The 16,300-nt window shown below is 41.4% G+C and overlaps 2 protein-coding genes across 3 annotated transcripts in view; one reads left to right on the top strand and one right to left on the bottom strand.

The window, feature by feature from the left end:
* The first annotated feature begins 887 nt into the window (after window positions 1-887).
* FNBP4 (formin binding protein 4) overlaps window positions 888-16,300 on the top strand; it is a 41,634-nt gene continuing 26,221 nt past the window's right edge. Inside the window, exons 1-8 of one of the 2 annotated variants that reach the window (XM_041722078.1) lie at window positions 888-1,218; window positions 2,316-2,405; window positions 7,610-7,746; window positions 8,100-8,286; window positions 11,494-11,641; window positions 11,776-11,896; window positions 13,382-13,723; window positions 14,642-14,852. In XM_041722078.1, the coding sequence (XP_041578012.1) occupies window positions 975-1,218; window positions 2,316-2,405; window positions 7,610-7,746; window positions 8,100-8,286; window positions 11,494-11,641; window positions 11,776-11,896; window positions 13,382-13,723; window positions 14,642-14,852 (1,480 nt within the window). In that variant the 5' untranslated portion in view covers window positions 888-974. The remainder of the gene's footprint in view (window positions 1,219-2,315; window positions 2,406-7,609; window positions 7,747-8,099; window positions 8,287-11,493; window positions 11,642-11,775; window positions 11,897-13,381; window positions 13,724-14,641; window positions 14,853-16,300) is intronic. The other variant, XM_041722079.1, reaches the window with a different exon arrangement.
* On the bottom strand, window positions 9,359-10,150 carry LOC121471367 (40S ribosomal protein S24-like). The gene has a single exon (XM_041722080.1). The coding sequence runs from the start codon at window positions 9,894-9,896 to the stop codon at window positions 9,504-9,506; it is 393 nt and encodes a 130-aa protein (XP_041578014.1). The 5' UTR covers window positions 9,897-10,150; the 3' UTR covers window positions 9,359-9,503.

A 16,300-nucleotide genomic window follows, 5' to 3' on the forward strand; every position in this document is an offset into this window, starting at 1 on the left:
GATTACCTACCATACAAGGTTGTAGGGAGAATAAAATACAATCGTACTTGTAAAAGGTGCTTAGTGCCTCACACATAGTAAGTGCCCAGTAAATGTTAGATAGTATTGGTGTGCTCCAGTAAGACCTGAGCTGCTGGGGATATAAAAATAAATACCACCCAATTTCTTAGGCTAAGGAAGAGGGAAACGGATACAGGGGTAGGCCATGAGCCCTGGGGAGGAGCTCAGCACTGAGATGCAAGGTTGCCATAACGCCTGCCCCAGGTCTTGAGGAATGCAGTTTTGCCATGTGATGCCGCACGGTAGCTCGCGATCGACTGGCCGGCTCCGGGGTAGGGAAGGAGACAAGGAGGGGCGAGGGCTCAAGGAACGTAAACCTCAAACATCAAAAGTGTGCTCTAAAAAAAAACTCACAAAAGCATAAAAGACCCACTATTTTATTTAGTGTTCAACGTCAAACCCAAGGTAAGCCACAATAATCAGGACAAAACTGCGGGAAGGGCCCGAAAAGCAGCACAGCTTCCCGATGGACAAAAACAAAACAAAACAAAAAACAACGAACAGCCAGCAGAGAAGAAGGGCAAGATGGAGGACAAGAGGATAAAGAAAACGACTCCGCAGAAGACGCATGGGTGGAGTCCGACGTAATGGAAAGTCATTCTAACTCAGGCCCTTCCGCGCTATTGGCTTGACGCTCACTCTTTTCCCTTTTCCATTGGCTTCTGGTTCCTTCAATAGATCAAAATAGCCAATCGTCTAGCAGCGTGGGTAAAGCCCGCCCTTCCCCTCTCGGGGGGCGGAGCCAGAATAGCGTAAAGAGCCCAAGGCGCTTGCGCGGGCGTGCGCTCCGCCGGTTAAAAGCGGATTCTCTCAGGAGGCGGTGTCGCGGTGCATGAATATTGATTACGCAGCGCCGCGCGGAGCGCCCGCCCCTCTCGGCTGGCCGACGCTCGCGGCTCGCGCTCGGGCTCGCGATGGGGAAGAAGTCCCGGGCGGTACCCGGCCGCAGGCCCATCCTGCAGCTCTCTCCGCCGGGCCCCCGGAGCAGCACGCCGGGCAGGGATCCGGAGCCGGAACCCGACACGGAACCGGACTCGACGGCGGCGGCGGCGGCGGCGCCGAGCCAGGCAGCTTCGGCGGCACCACCGACCACAACGACGACGGCCACGGTGACTACGGCCGCCGCGGCCCCAGAAGACTCGCCTTCAGAAGGTAAAGGTGCGCAAGGGGCCCCGACACTCAGGTGGGGCGTCCAAAACTCGAGCTCGGGACTTGCGGCCTACGGCAGGGCCCTGGCACGAAGAGAAACCCGGGCGCGCGGGCTGCCTCCGCACCCGCGGCCTGCTGCGTGGGGCCCGAGGGGAGGACGGCTGGGGGCCTCAGGGCGGCGGAAGGGGCCGGCGGCGCCATCTCTGGCGCAGGGCCGGGCCTGGCTTCCCGAGTCTCCTCAGCGTGCACGCTAGGGTCTGCGTAATTTAGGGGGTGGTTGTGAGAGGACGAGCTTTGCATCCGAGGCCCGGTGACCGGGAGCCTGGCCTTTTCCACACGTCCTGCGCTTTCCCCTTCGTGAAGAAGAATGAGTTCGGAAGTGAGCAAACTGATTAATGCCGGCCAAGGCGAACGTAGCTCCGAATTGGCAGGTACCCCTCAAATTCCCGGAGAAGTAGAACTGGAGGGTTCCTGAGTACTTGTTTGTTTCTCCTCGGGACCGTATTTGGATTAAGAGCAGCTGTTCAGCGCTCCTTCGAGGGCCAGATGCCCGAGAAGTCGGCGACCGTTTCCGGCGCTATCCCTGTGGTGTTGTAAAGGCCCGATCGGAGCCCGGAGATGTATTCTGTGCGTGTGTATTTTTAAAATTTCGAGTTACTTCAGATGTACTTTCATGTACCGTAGTCCTATTCTTTTTTTCTTTTTTTTTTTTTTAATTTTTATTTATGATAGTCACAGAGAGAGAGAAGCGCAGAGACACAGGCAGAGGGAGAAGCAGGCTCCATGCACCGGGAGCCCGACGTGGGATTCGATCCCGGGTCTCCAGGATCGCGCCCCGGGCCAAAGGCAGGCGCCAAACCGCTGCGCCACCCAGGGATCCCCCGTAGTCCTATTCTTAATGTTAAAACCACTAGTCACGTGGAAGAGTCTAGCTCTCCGCTTCTTTATCATCTCCCCACTATTTGGGTCAGCGATGGATTTACACACCCTGTTTTCAAATTGGTGAAATTTAGACTTGAAAGGTCAAATCGAAGATTATGTTGTCATCTTGTTTTCTCTAGTCCACCGGCAGATTAGTTTTCTTTTGTTCCTTTTTAAAAATCCAGATGAACAGGAAGTGGTGGTGGAGGTTCCCAGAGTTCAGAATCCTCCTAAACCAGTCATGACCACCAGACCTACAGCCGTGAAAGCAACAGGTACAGTTTTGTTTTTTCCTCCATCTTTTCTCCAAAGTCTCTCATAAGGATCAAATTGGGCTTTTATATAAAGTATTTCATTGAACGCTTCAGTGTGGTTAAATTACACATTCTCCCATAAAATGGAAATGTAAAATTTCCGAGAATAAAAATAGCTTTTTTTTTTTTTTTTTTTTTGTCTGAGGGCTTGCTGGTATATACGCTTTAACCAACATAAAATTTGTTGCTTTTTTCCCTGTACCCAAAATACTTTGTGCTACTTCTCTTCTAATGCTTTTTGGTGGTTTTCTGGCTCCCCACTATCTGGGTGTTCCATGGATGTCTTTCATTCTGTGCATTTCTTTAAAGATCAAAATATGTTTGATACTAAATATCTTATAACTGATAATTCATTCATTTCAGTTTGGAGTTCTCTCTGTGCTATAGGGCACCTGAAAAAAGATGCTCGTTCTACTCTTCCATTTGCTGCTTTTAAAAAATTGTTAAAATATGCTTTTATGATATAGTAGAGCAAGACTATCTAATGCTTTCATGAAGAAGAATATTATGGTAATAGCATGTGAAACTCTCCAAGAAAAATTTCAGAGTAAGCTCTGAAATTAGTTCAATAGACTACTATGATACTTTTATCCTATTGAATGTTAATAGTTTCTGTTACCAGAAGAAATAAAACCACTGTTCAGATGTTAACAGTTGCTAGAAATATGACAGTTACTGTTTGAAGCTTATCAAGAAAGGTATACACCTAAGAAACTATTTTCTATCTATGTAGTTAGTTGATTTGCAAGTTGTGCTTATTGAGGATTGAGCAGTCAACACTCCTCAAAAAAAAAAAAAAAAAAGCAGCAGCAGCTAAGGACTATGGCTCTGAAGAATGTCCTTGCTTCCTCTGGTTTTAAGTAGTAACAACATTTCAATAGTAGTCTGGGATAGGTCCTGTAAGTCTTTTATTCATTTATTTATTTTTAGTTAAACAACTTTACATAATACGTATGACTTTATCATTCCTGTTCCTTATCAAGGATGGAATGTCCCTTATCAGTGATAGACTAATTCATGCTTGTTCCTTATCAATGATGAACTAATTTTCATAGGTGTGATTAGAACTTACGTACATTTCATGACTTGCTTTTCTGTCCCCTTAACATTTTTTTTTTTAAGATTTTATTTATTCATAGAGAGAGGGAGAAGCAGGCTCCATGCAGGGAGCCTGATGTGGGACTCGATCCCAGGTCTCCAGGATCACACCCTAGGCTGCAGGCGGCGCCAAACCGCTGCGCCACCGAGGCTGCCCCTGTCCCCTTAGCATTATTTCATGTAGTCTTATAATGATCTGATTAATGTAAATTAATATTGTATCAGGTACTGTGCTGTAGTTTGCTTTACTAGTCTCCTATTTGAGAGGATTTGAGGTGTGTACAGCTTTCATGTATTTAAATACAGCTGCCAGAAGCTTTGTGTGAAAAGAATTTTTGAGTTATTTTGGGGGTTATATTCTCAAAGATGGAATTATCTAGCTGTAAGATTTTTTTTTTTTTTTTTTTAAAGATTTTACTTATTTATTCATGAGAGACAGAGACAGAGACACAGGCAGAGGGAGAAGCAGGCTCCCTGCGGGGAGCACAGATGTTGGACTTGATCCCAGGATTCCGGGATCATGCCCTGGGCTGAAGGCAGGGGCTAAATGGCTGAGCCACCCAGGCATCCTTCCCCCCCCCCCCCCCCCGCAAGATTTTATTAAGAAATTTGAAGAGGTTTGTGGCTCTTGGTATATGTGATCAGATTATTCTTAAATAATTTATGTTGTCTCTACAATATTAAATATGCCTATTTCTCCAAAATACTATGTTTAATCATTTTCATTTACTTTGCTATTTAATACCCATTGTTATTAGCTTGTAAGTGGTTTGATGTGTGTACTGTGAAAAGCTCTGAGGTGAAGAAAAAAGGAATAATTGAGGGGAGCCTGGGTGGGTCAGTTGGTTAAGCATCTGAGGTGCTTCAGGTCATGATTTCAGGGTCCTGGGATTGACTTCTTTTGTTGGGCTCCCCAATCAGGGGGGAAGTCTGCTTCTCCCTCTCTCTGCCATTCCCCTGCTTGTGTATATACACGCATGTTCTTTTTGTCAAATAGAGTAAAATATTTTTTTCTTTTTTTAAGATCTTCTTTCTTTCTTTTTTTTTTTTTTAAGATTTTATTTATTTATTCATAGAGACACAGCTAGAGAGAGAGGCAGAGACACAGGCAGAGGGAGAAGCAGGCACCATGCAGGGAGCCCGAAGTGGGATTGGATCCCGGGTCTCCAGGATCCCGCCCTGGGCTGCAGGCGGTGCTAAACCGCTGCGCCACCGGGGCTGCCCTTATTTATTTCTTTTGAGCGAGAGAGACAGAGCAGCTTGCAAGCAAGAATGAGCAGTGGGGAGGGGGAAGAAGGAGAAGTGGACTGCTGAGCAGAGAAGCAGACTGCTGAGCAGGGAGCCCTGACAGCTCCATCCTGAGCCAAAGGCCAACACTTAACCAAACCAACTGACTGAGCCACAGGTGCCCCTAAAGTAAGATCTTTAAACAGCAAAAAAGGAATAGGTGGAGCCTTGGCTAAACCTATTGACTGTTAGACCAACTTTAAGCATGGGAAGTTACCCCTGCTTGGGGAATTTTGTAATCAAAATTCCATGCAGCTCACCTGGTTGCAACCTTTTACGAAAGGATGTAGAATTAAGGCTAGTGATTCAGATGATTACATACATGATCATCTGTAAGAAGTGTTGTTTTTGTTTTGTTTTGTTTTTTAATTTTATTTCTTTATTTGAGAGAGAGAGAGAGAGAGAGAGAGAGAGAGAGAGGCTCCATGTGGGGAGCCCGACTCAGTCCCAGGTCTCCAGGATCAGGCCCTGGGCTGAAGGCAGCACTAAACCACTGAGCCACTCTGGCTGCCCTGTAAGAAGTGTTTTTATGTAAAAATACAAATTTCCCATCCTTTCTTCCTTCCCCCAACCTTGCCTCCCCCCCCAAAAAAAAATCAGTGTTAATACTAAAGTGCAGATTTTTTTCATACAGAAAGGTCTCTCTCTCTCTCTCTCTCTCTCTCTTTTTTTTTTTTTTTTAAGATTTTATTTATTCATGAGAGAGAGAGGCAGAGACACAGGCAGAGGGAGAAACAGGCTCCATGCTGGGAGCCGTGGGACCCGATCCCGGGACTCCAGGATCCACGCCCTGGGCCAAAGGTGGCGCTAAACCACTGAGCCACCCAGAGATCCCAGAAAGGCCTCTTTTTGTATTACTACTCTTACAAGGCTATTATTATCTCTTGTTCAGAAAATCAGAAAAGTTGACTGATGTGCCCCAAAATGTTGAGAAATAAAATATTTGGTAACCGGAAAAATGGAACACTGTCAGATGTCCACTTAAAAATCTTCCTAATCGGGATCTCTGGGTGGCGCAGCGGTTTAGCGCCTGCCTTTGGCCCAGGGCACGATCCTGGAGACCCGGGATCGAGTCCCACGTCGGGCTCCCAGTGCATGGAGCCTCCTTCTCCCTCTGCCTATGTCTCTGCCTGCCTCTCTCTGTGTGTGTGACTATCATAAATAAATAAAAATTAAAAAAAAACTTCCTAATCATTTTTTTTCTAATCAGTTTTAAATATTTTAGAAATTAGTATTTTAGTGTAAGGACTTACTTATATACTAAAAGTAACGAAGGCAGGATTTAAATGACTGAAGCAATGAATGTGAACTACTATAAATGAAGCAATTTATGTTTATTTCTAAGTTATCCCATGAATTCATCTATGGAATTATGATAAAACTAGATTTTATCTACTTCCTGATAAATCTGTTCATTTGCCAAATATTTATTGAGAACATAGAATGTTACAAAGCACTGGGAAATTTAGTCTTATTGATAGCTGAAAGTTTAGCTGGAGTTGAACATTTAATGTACCTATTATAATAAAATGATTTATAAAAAGAGCATAGGTGCTTGCTTAATTGTGCCACAGGTGGTACAAAAAGAAATGACATACATAGCACAGCATTACAGAGGCCATACCTGATACTCTTGAGTTTAAGGAAGAACATTGATGATTGGTTCTAGCTGGATTTTTGTTGTCTGTTTTGGTTCTAGCACTTTGAATTCTATTATGATTTGATGCTTCTTGTTTGAAATCATTCAAAATGATTTTAACTTTAAAAATCTCTGTTTCTGGGTGCCTGGGTAGCTCAGTCTTAATTAAGTGTTTGACTTTGGCTTAGGTCATGATCTCAGGGTTGTGAGATCGAGCCCATCAGGCTCCATGCTATGTGGGGAGTCTACTACTCACTCTCTCCCCCTGCCCTCACCCTGCTTGTGCTCTTGCTCTCTCTTTAATAAATAAAACCTTAAAATTTTTTTAAAAACTCATTGTTTTCATCTACTAAACCGTAATTGCTTGTTTGAGATGGGCAGATAAAGCAACAAATTCTAAAATCACGATTTACTATGTGCTTTTTTTTAAAGATTTTACTTACTGTTTTTACGTTTATTATTTTTTTTTATTAAAGCTTTTATTCATGAGGGACACAGAGAGAGAGAGGCAGACACACAGGCAGAAGGAGAAGCAGGCTCCATGCAGAGAACCTGATGTGGGACCCGATCCCTGGTCATCCCCTGGGCCAAAGGCGGTGCTAAACCTTTCAGCCACCCAGGGATCCCCTATTATGTGCTATTTTTGACAGAGTATGAGGCTAATTGAAATTGAGTGTGTATTTTGAGAAGGATGTCAAGCGGCTATGTGGATGATTTTATTAGCTCTAAATGCATAATGTAATGTATATCTTTCTGGTAGTTCAGTGATGATTTATTTTGAGGTTGTATTCTAATCTGTAGTAAATGTAATCTCTGGGCAGCCCGGGTGGCTCAGTGGTTTAGCGCTGCCTTCAGCCCGTGGTGTGATCCTGGAGACCCAGGATCAAGTCCCACGTTGGGCTCCCTGCATGGAGCCTGTTTCTCCCTCTGCCTGTGTCTCTGCCTCACTCTCTGTGGGTCTCTCATGAATAAATAAACAAAAGCTTTAAAAATAAATAAATAAAAATAAATTCTCTCTTTTAAAAAAAAGGAAATCTCTGAAGAACCATGTCTTTTTTTTTTTTTTTTTTTTTGGGGGGGGAGTACTTCTGGGGCATACTGGCATTGTTGTTAAGGATGTTGTTTACCGTTTTATTTCTAGGAGGTCTGTGCTTACTTGGTGCATATGCTGACAGTGATGATGATGAGAGTGATGTTTCAGAAAAACCAGCACAGTCTAAAGAGGCGAATGGAAACCAGTCAGCTGATATTGATAGTACATTGGCCAACTTCCTAGCGGTTAGTGGTGCTTTTTGGATTTTTAGTTACTGAAGCCACTTTGGGACCTGGATCCCAGGTGGTTAGCCTACTTTTCTCAGTTTCAATGTCTCCCTCTCCCTTCTTTTCCCTTTCCATCTCTCTTCCTTAGTCCTCCCCACTGCTCTCTTCTCTTTTTTGTAAAGCTTGTAAACAGAGGGAAAAAATGGATAATTAAAGGGTTTGGGAGGTTTTATGTAATTGGAAGATGAGAGTTTTGATTCAAAAAGCTGAGAACTGATCACGTAGAATTTTTTTTTTTTAATGGTGATTGTCATTTCCTGTTTTCTGGTTTTGAGGTTATTAATGCATCTGTTAATATTTTCATTCTAAAGGAGATTGATGCTATAACAGCTCCTCAGCCTGCATCTTCTATAGGAGCTTCTGCTCCACCTCCAACTCCACCTCGACCAGAGCCAAAGGAATCCACAACATCTGCCCTTTCTTCTACTACTTCAAATGGAACAGACTCAACTCAAACAGCAGGGTGGCAATATGATACTCAGTGCTCACTAGCAGGAGGTAAGCTTAATCCTTTGATTTTATTTACTTATTTTTTTATCCTTTGATTTCTTTATTTTTTATTTTTTTAAGAAATCTAAAGTGCCATCTTTAAAGGTGTTGTAGGCGGCATTGAGATTCCCAAAGATGAAAGCTTGTATCCTTTAGCTTGAGACTTTAGGATTCTGGCCCATTAAATACACTATTTGGAAGATGATAAGGAGGACTGTTTTCTCTGAGAATTACTAGGATAATAATTGTATCTTTTGAAAAATAATTGCAAAAAAGGAAAAAAAAATTGCTTGCCCTTTTCACCAGTTGGAGTTAGGCCAAGTGAATAGTAAAGGCCATTGTTTTAGAAATTGGGGAGGGGAGCATTGAAAATATATTTTTGGACTATCAAACTGCTTTTTTGAGCCATGTGTGCAAAGATGATTTGAGAAGGAGTTGATCCCCAGGGGACATTTGCCAATGTCTGAAGACATTTTTGGTTTTCACAACAGGGGGTGGCAAATTGTTAATGCATCTAGTGAGTAGAATCTGGGATGCTAAACACTACATAGGACTGCCCCCACCACAAAAAGAACTATCCAGCCTCAATTCTTTTTTTTCTTTTTTTTTAAGATTTAATTTCTTTATTCATGAGAGACACACAGAGAGAGAGAGACAGAGACAGGCAGAGGGAGAAGCAGGCTCCATGCAGGGAGCCCAATGTGAGACGCAGTCCCAGGACTCCAGGATCATGCCCTGGGCCAAAGGTAGATGCTCAACCACTGAGCCACTCAGGCATCCCTAGCTCAAAAGTTAACAGTGTTATGGTGGAACCCTGTGTTAGATTGTTACAGCTTTGAGCTGGCTTGGGATAGGAGGTCAGAATTACCTGAAATTTGTGCTTTTTTTTTTTCCACTTTTAATTTATTTTTAATTTATTTTTTAATTTTTATTTATTTATGATAGTCAGAGAGAGAGAGAGAGAGAGAGAGGCAGAGACACAGGCAGAGGGAGAAACAGGCTCCATGCACCAGGAGCCCGACGTGGGATTCGATCCCGGGTCTCCAGGATCGTGCCCTGGGCCAAAGGCAGGCGCCAAAGCGCTGCGCCACCCAGGGATCCCCTAATTTATTTTTATTATTTTTTTAATGTTCTTAGTTTATTAGTCCTCTCATGAAAAATCTGCACAATTACCACAGATAAAGCCACTGCAGAATCCTTATTCCTCCTGTTGTCCAATCTCCAGCTCACTTTTTGCCAGCACCAATGTTGGCTTTTGCAGTCCCCCCCTGACTTTCTTCATTCTGTTTTTGCGTTCTTTGCGGTTTTCTTGAAGTCTTTTTCTTCTTATACAGGCCGTGTCTTGCAAGTCTACGTTTGGGTTCATTTTTCTTTGCATAATCCAAGGAATCATAAGTCATGCCGAAGTCAGTTATCTTGCTACCAGCATAATGGGTTCTGTATCCAAATACAAATATGACATCTGGTGTGGTCTTGTACGTTTTGGCTGGTTTTTCCCGAATTTCTTGCTTGGGTACTATTGCCTTCCCGGGGTGAAGAACAGCAATAATCATCTGTTTCCCCTGAAGCAGTCGGATGGTCATGAACTTCCTGGTCCGGATAGTTACAGTGTCGTTCATGATGGCAGCCGAGGTTCAAGCAGCCGGGGAGGAAAAGAGTCACTTTTAATTTTAATTCCAGTATAGTTAATATACAGTGCTATATTAGTATTAGGTTTACAATATAGTGATTTAGCAATACTGTCCTTATTCCATGCTCATAAGTGCATTTCTTAATCCCTATTACCTATTTTACCCATACCTACCTACCCTCTGGTAACAGTCAGTTTGTTCTCTATAGTTAAGAGTCTTTTTCTCGGTTTGTCTCTTTTTGTTTTTTCTTCCCCTTTGCTCACTTGTTTCTTAACTTCCACAGGAGTGAAATCATATGGTATTTGTTTTTCTCTGACTGACTGAACTTTGCTTAGCATTATACTCTCTACTGTCTGTTGTTGTAAATAGCAAAAAAAAAAATTTTTTTTTAAGATTTTATTTATTCATGAGAGAGAGAGAGAGGCAGTGACATAAGCAGAGGGGGAAGCAGGCTCTGTGCAGGGAGCCTGATATGAGACTTGATCTTGGGACTCCAGGATCACTCCTTGTGCCGAAGGCAGATGCTTGACTGTTGAGCCACCAAGGCATCCCATAAATGGCAAAATTTCATTCTTTTTTTGTCTGAATAATACTCCATTGGGGGTGTGTGTGTGTATGTATGTATGTATATATATGTGTGTGTGTGTATGTATATATATGTGTGTGTGTGTATATATATCTATATATATCTTTATTGATGGATCCTTGGGCTGTTTCCATAATTTAGCTATCATAAGTAATGCTGCTATAAACATAGGGATGTATATATTATCCTTTCAAACTAGTGTTTTCATAGGCTTTGGATAAATAACGAGTAGTGTGATTTCTGGATTGGAAATCATATTTTAAATTTTTTGAGGAATCTCCATACTATTTCCCATAGTGGCTGCGCCACTTTGCATTCCTACCAACAGTGCAAGAGGGTTCTTTTTTCTCCGCATCCTCACCAACATCTGTTGTTTCTTCTGTTTTTGATTTTAGCCATTCTGACAGATATAGGATAATATCTAGTAGTTTTGATTTGCATTTCCCTGATGATGAGTGGTGTTGATCATTTTTTCATGTGTCAGCCATCTGTATGTCGTTTTTGGAGAGGTCTTCTGCCCATTTTTAATTGGATTTTTTTTGGTTGTGTAAGTTTTTTTTTAATGTATTTGAGTATTTTTTTTCTTTTTTTCCAATTTTTAAAAAAATGTCTATTTACTTATTCATGACACACACACACACACACACACACACACACACAGGCAGAGACACAGAAGGAGAAGCAGGCTCCATATAGGGAGCCTGAAATGGGACCCGATCCCGGGTCTCCAGGATCACGCCCCGGGCTGAAGGTGGCACTAAACCGCTGAGCTACCCAGGCTGCCCTGTATTTTGGGTATTTTTTTTTTTAATAATTTATTTTTTATTGTTCAATTTACCAACATACAGAGTAACACCCAGTGCTCATCCCGTCAAGTTGTATTTTGGGTATTAACCATTTATCAAATATCTTCCCCCATTCAGTAGGTTGTTCTTTAGTTTTGTTGATGAGAAATTTGTCCTTTTTAAATTTTTTAAATTTTGTTTTATTTTCTTATAGTTGGAATTGAGATGGGAGATTGGCAGGAAGTCTGGGATGAGAACACAGGATGCTATTATTATTGGAACACACAAACGAATGAAGTGACTTGGGAGTTACCCCAGTATCTTGCCACCCAGGTACAGGGATTACAACATTACCAGCCCAGGTAAGAATAGACTTGAAACATAAATTACTTGGAAGTTAGAGTCTTATCTTTTGTTGATAATATTTGTCTCTGTTTGTCTTTTTAAGTGTGTGTGTGTGTGTATACATATATACATATTTTTTGTTTGTTTTTAGTTCTGTAACAGGTGCTGAAGCTAATTTTGTGGTTAATACAGACGTGTATACTAAGGAGAAAAACGTTTCTGTTTCCAGTAGTAAAAGTGGACCAGTGATAGCAAAGCGAGAAGTTAAAAAGGTCAGTTTTACCAACTTATTTCATTTGCTTATTTCAAATCTAAAGAATTTGTTACACTGGCACAGGTATAGAAATCTTCTCTTGGGCCCCTGGGTGGCTCAGCGGTTAAGCATTTGCCTTTGGCTCAGGGCATGATCCTGGGGTCCTGGGATCGAGTCCCACATCGGCCTTCCTGCATGGAGTCTGCTTCTCCCTCTGCCTGTGTCTCTGCCTCTCTCCATGTCTCTCATGAATAAATAAATAAAATCTTAAATACAAAAACCCTTCTGTTAATATTTTACAACCAGCTATGAAAAATAGAATAAATGCCATTTTTTAAAGCTTTATTTAATCTAATGTTTATATTTAATGTGTAGCATTTATGACAGTTATCCATCCAGTTCAGTGGTTCTTTGGAACCTTAGGGTGCCATGCTCATTGGGTCATTTGAAAGATGTGTGAGCAGCCAAGCAGGCAAGGCTTCCCATTTCCTTCTCCAGTTCAGAATAGTACTTTCAGGGGGTGCTTGACTGGCTCAAGTTGATAGAGCATGCAAATCTTAATCTCAGGATTGTGAGTGTAAGCCCCACGTTGGGTGTGGAGTTTACTTAAAGATAAACATATACATACATACTTTTAGAGTAATTTGGTCTTTGCAACTCTAGGAGGGAGGTAGACTAAGTATTACCCAAAGGAGGAAATGGGTGCTTTTAAGTATAATCACATTTCATTTTAGAATTATTTCCCTTTCCTCTAAATCACCTTTCTAGCATTTCTGTCATTATACAGAGGGTGGCTATTTATCCAGTCATATGTTGAATTGACAAAACTCAGATCTTATTTATTAAAGATTTTATTTATTTATTCATGAGAGAGAGAGAGAGCAGGGCAGAGACACAGGCAGAAAGAGAAGCAGGCTCCATGCAGAGAGTCCGATGCGGAACTCGATCCCAGGACTCCAGGATCACACCCTGGACCAAAGGCAGGCGCCAAACCGCTGAGCCACTCAGGGATCCCCAGATCTTAATTATTTAAATTCTGCTTTTTTTTTCTATGATTTTATTTATTCATGAAAGACACAGAGAGGCAGAGACAGGCAGAGGGAGAAGCAGGCTTCCTGCAAGGAGTCTGATGCGGCACTTGATCCTGGACCGGAGGATCACGCCCTGAGCTGAAGGCAGATGCTCAACCACTGAGCCACCTACGCGTCCCTAAATTCTGCTTCTGCTAACCTGCCTTTAGATTTGGAGAATAGAGGGGAGGATATGTATGAATCCCATCCAGAAGTAGGTTCTAGTCCAATAGTGCTTTCTAAAGTAAACAGTGTTCATGATACGTTCATGTGAAGAGAATGGTACAAATATATGTACTGACCTTTTGGGAGTTAATGGTTTTTAAGAATATCCAGTGATTGAAAAATCGTCATTTCTGGCATGAACAATTGGATATATACTTGGGTGAGATTTTGTTTTGTTTTAATAAATGAGGTTATTTTAATTTTCATAGGAAGTAAATGAAGGAATTCAGGCTCTCTCAAATAGTGAGGAGGAGAAGAAAGGGGTGGCAGCATCACTGCTTGCTCCTTTGTTGCCTGAGGGAATAAAAGAGGAAGAAGAAAGATGGAGAAGAAAAGTAATTTGTAAAGAAGCAGAGCCAGTTTCAGAAGTGAAAGAAACAAGTACAACAGTAGAAGAAGCAGCAACAATAGTAAAGCCACAGGAAATTACATTAGACAACATGGAAGACCCTTCTCAGGAGGATCTTTGTAGTGTTGTTCAATCTGGAGAAAGTGAAGAAGAAGAGGAACAAGATACCCTTGAGCTGGAGCTTGTTTTGGAAAGAAAAAAAGTAAGTATTTTAAAATGCTTTTTCTCCCCTCAGTACTGTTACACTCTGGTATCATTGTGCTCAGTGTATTACTTTTATTGGTGTGTTTTCCTTAACCTTTTTTCTAGATAGGTTTAAGCTTACACGATAAAAACTTAAATCAGGAAGTTGTAATTCTTTTGGTTCCTGATGATGCTTTTGATAGTTGACAACTAATAAATACCCATATTGCTCTGATTTAAAGATAGCTGGATACAGTGAGTAACGTATCTTTTATTTAGCTTCTTAACAAATGAGCATTTTAAATTCTTGGTGATAACTTGGTTTTTAACACATAAAGTATAGATTGACTTCCAGTGATCATCCATGGCATTGTTTGCAAAGTTAGTACATGGGCTTTGTAAAATTAAGAGGAACCAGTAGTTTCATGTGCTTCCCTTTCAAAAAAGATGGCTCACAGGAAACTTTCCTGATTGAGAGGTTGATTTTTACTTATTTTCAGTCCTGGCTTTTCTTGAAACAGTTTCATCTGCTACTTTTGAGTATGAACAAAATCTTAACAGGTGTTATGACAGCAATATCTTGAAGCTTTCCCCCTTTTGAAAAATTTTAAGTTATGGAGAGGGACAAGCTAAGCTAGACTTTATTGTGTTCATGTATTGGAAAATTTGTCTCAGTGGATCTCTAGAACCTATCCCTTAGAATCTATCCCCTTTAAATTGATAATTGTTAACTACAATCATGAGTAAACTTACTGAGTAATAATAAAATACAAGCATATAATGCTTGGCTCTCATGGAAAAATGTATTAAGAAATATTTCTATTCTCAAAAGATTTTAATTCTTGTAACACATGGTTCTCATTCTTGGTACTCACAAATTCTTAAATGTTGATAAACAGTTAATGACAATCCAACTTTGTTGTCATGTTCATCACAGGCAGAGTTACGAGCCTTGGAGGAAGGAGATGGTAGTGTGTCAGGGTCTAGTCCATGTTCTGACATCAGCCAGCCAGCATCTCAGGATGGAATGCGTAGACTTATGTCTAAAAGGGGGAAATGGAAGATGTTTGTTCGAGCTACAAGTCCAGAATCTACGAGCCGGAGTTCTAGCAAAACTGGACGGGAGACTCCAGAAAATGGAGAAACTGGTAATACATGTGTTACATTAAACTTTCAGAGTTGAAAGATACAAAAGGGAAATCTTTACCCTTCTTTGGATCCCTCTTTAGCAAAAAGGAGGAGATAACACTTTGAGCCTTTTATTTTTTTAAAGATTTTTATTTATTCATGAGACACACAGAAAGAGAGGGAGAAGCAGGCTCCATGCAGGGAGCCTGATGTGGGACTCGATCCCAGCTCCCCAGGATCACACCCTGGGCTGAAGGCGGCACTAAACCTCTGAGCCACCAGGGCTGCCCTGAAATTTTTTTCAATCACAATATATAATATGAAGTAGAAATCTAAAAGTCTCCCTTGTTCTTTTCCCTATTCTTATTCCCTACCCCTGAGGTCTATTTTTGCTGTCCTTTACCTACCTATATCCTTCTAGAACCTTTCCCTCTATATTCATTTTCTAGTTGTGTATGTATGTATAGTACACATGTGCATATGTAATTTTTTGCCACAGATGAACCACATGGATTGTTAGGGGACATACTTTTTTCACTTAAAGCATTTAAAATTATTCTGTGGTATAGATATTTTCATTTAACTATTCTCCATTCATGGACATTTAAGTTATGTCCAGGTTTCACTGTTAACAATACTGCATTTGTATTATCCAGCAATATGTACAAGGCCATTCAAATCTCCAAGATAGAATGGATAAATTCTAGTGTATTCTTGAAATTGAATACTAAATGACAGTGAAATATGGATGATCTACAGTTAATATATTAACATGAATCTAAGAAACAATAGTGTTGAATTTAAAAAACTACAGGAGAACATATATGTTAATATTTCCTGTATATAAGTTGGAAAATTGGGACGCCTGGGTGGCTCAGCGATTGAGCGTCTCCCTTTGGCTCAGGGTGTGATCCCAGAGTGCTGGGATTGAGTCCCACATTGGGCTTCCTGCACGGAACCTGCTTCTCCCTCTGCCTATGTCTCTGCCTCTCTGTCTCTCTTATGAATAAATATATAAAATCTTAGGGACGCCTGGGTGGCTCAGCAGTTGAGTGGCTGCCTTCGGCTCAGGGTAAGATCCTGGGGTCCCGGGATCAAGTCCCGTGTTGGGCTTCCTGCAAGGAGCCTGCTTTTCCCTATGTGTGTCTCTGCTTCTCTCTATGTCTCTCATGAATAAATAAATAAAATCTTAAAAAAAAAAACCTTAAAGTTTAGATTAAAAAATAAGTTGGAAAATGGACAAAAATACTGTGCTTAAAGATCTATCCATGATGAAACTAAAGGAAGGTACTTACACCGTTGAGGTAGAGATGATGTCTCTTGTGGACATGATGGCAGAGACATTGGGAACTTAAGAAGTGGCAGTGATAGTCTTCTGTTAAGCTGGGTTGTAGTTACTTGAGTGCTCACTTCGTTGGTTGTATTTCTTATGATATTTAATGATTAAAATAAAGCTCTAATAAACGTG

The sequence above is a fragment of the Vulpes lagopus genome, chromosome 11 (assembly GCF_018345385.1).
Source record: "Vulpes lagopus strain Blue_001 chromosome 11, ASM1834538v1, whole genome shotgun sequence".
NCBI lineage: Eukaryota > Metazoa > Chordata > Mammalia > Carnivora > Canidae > Vulpes > Vulpes lagopus.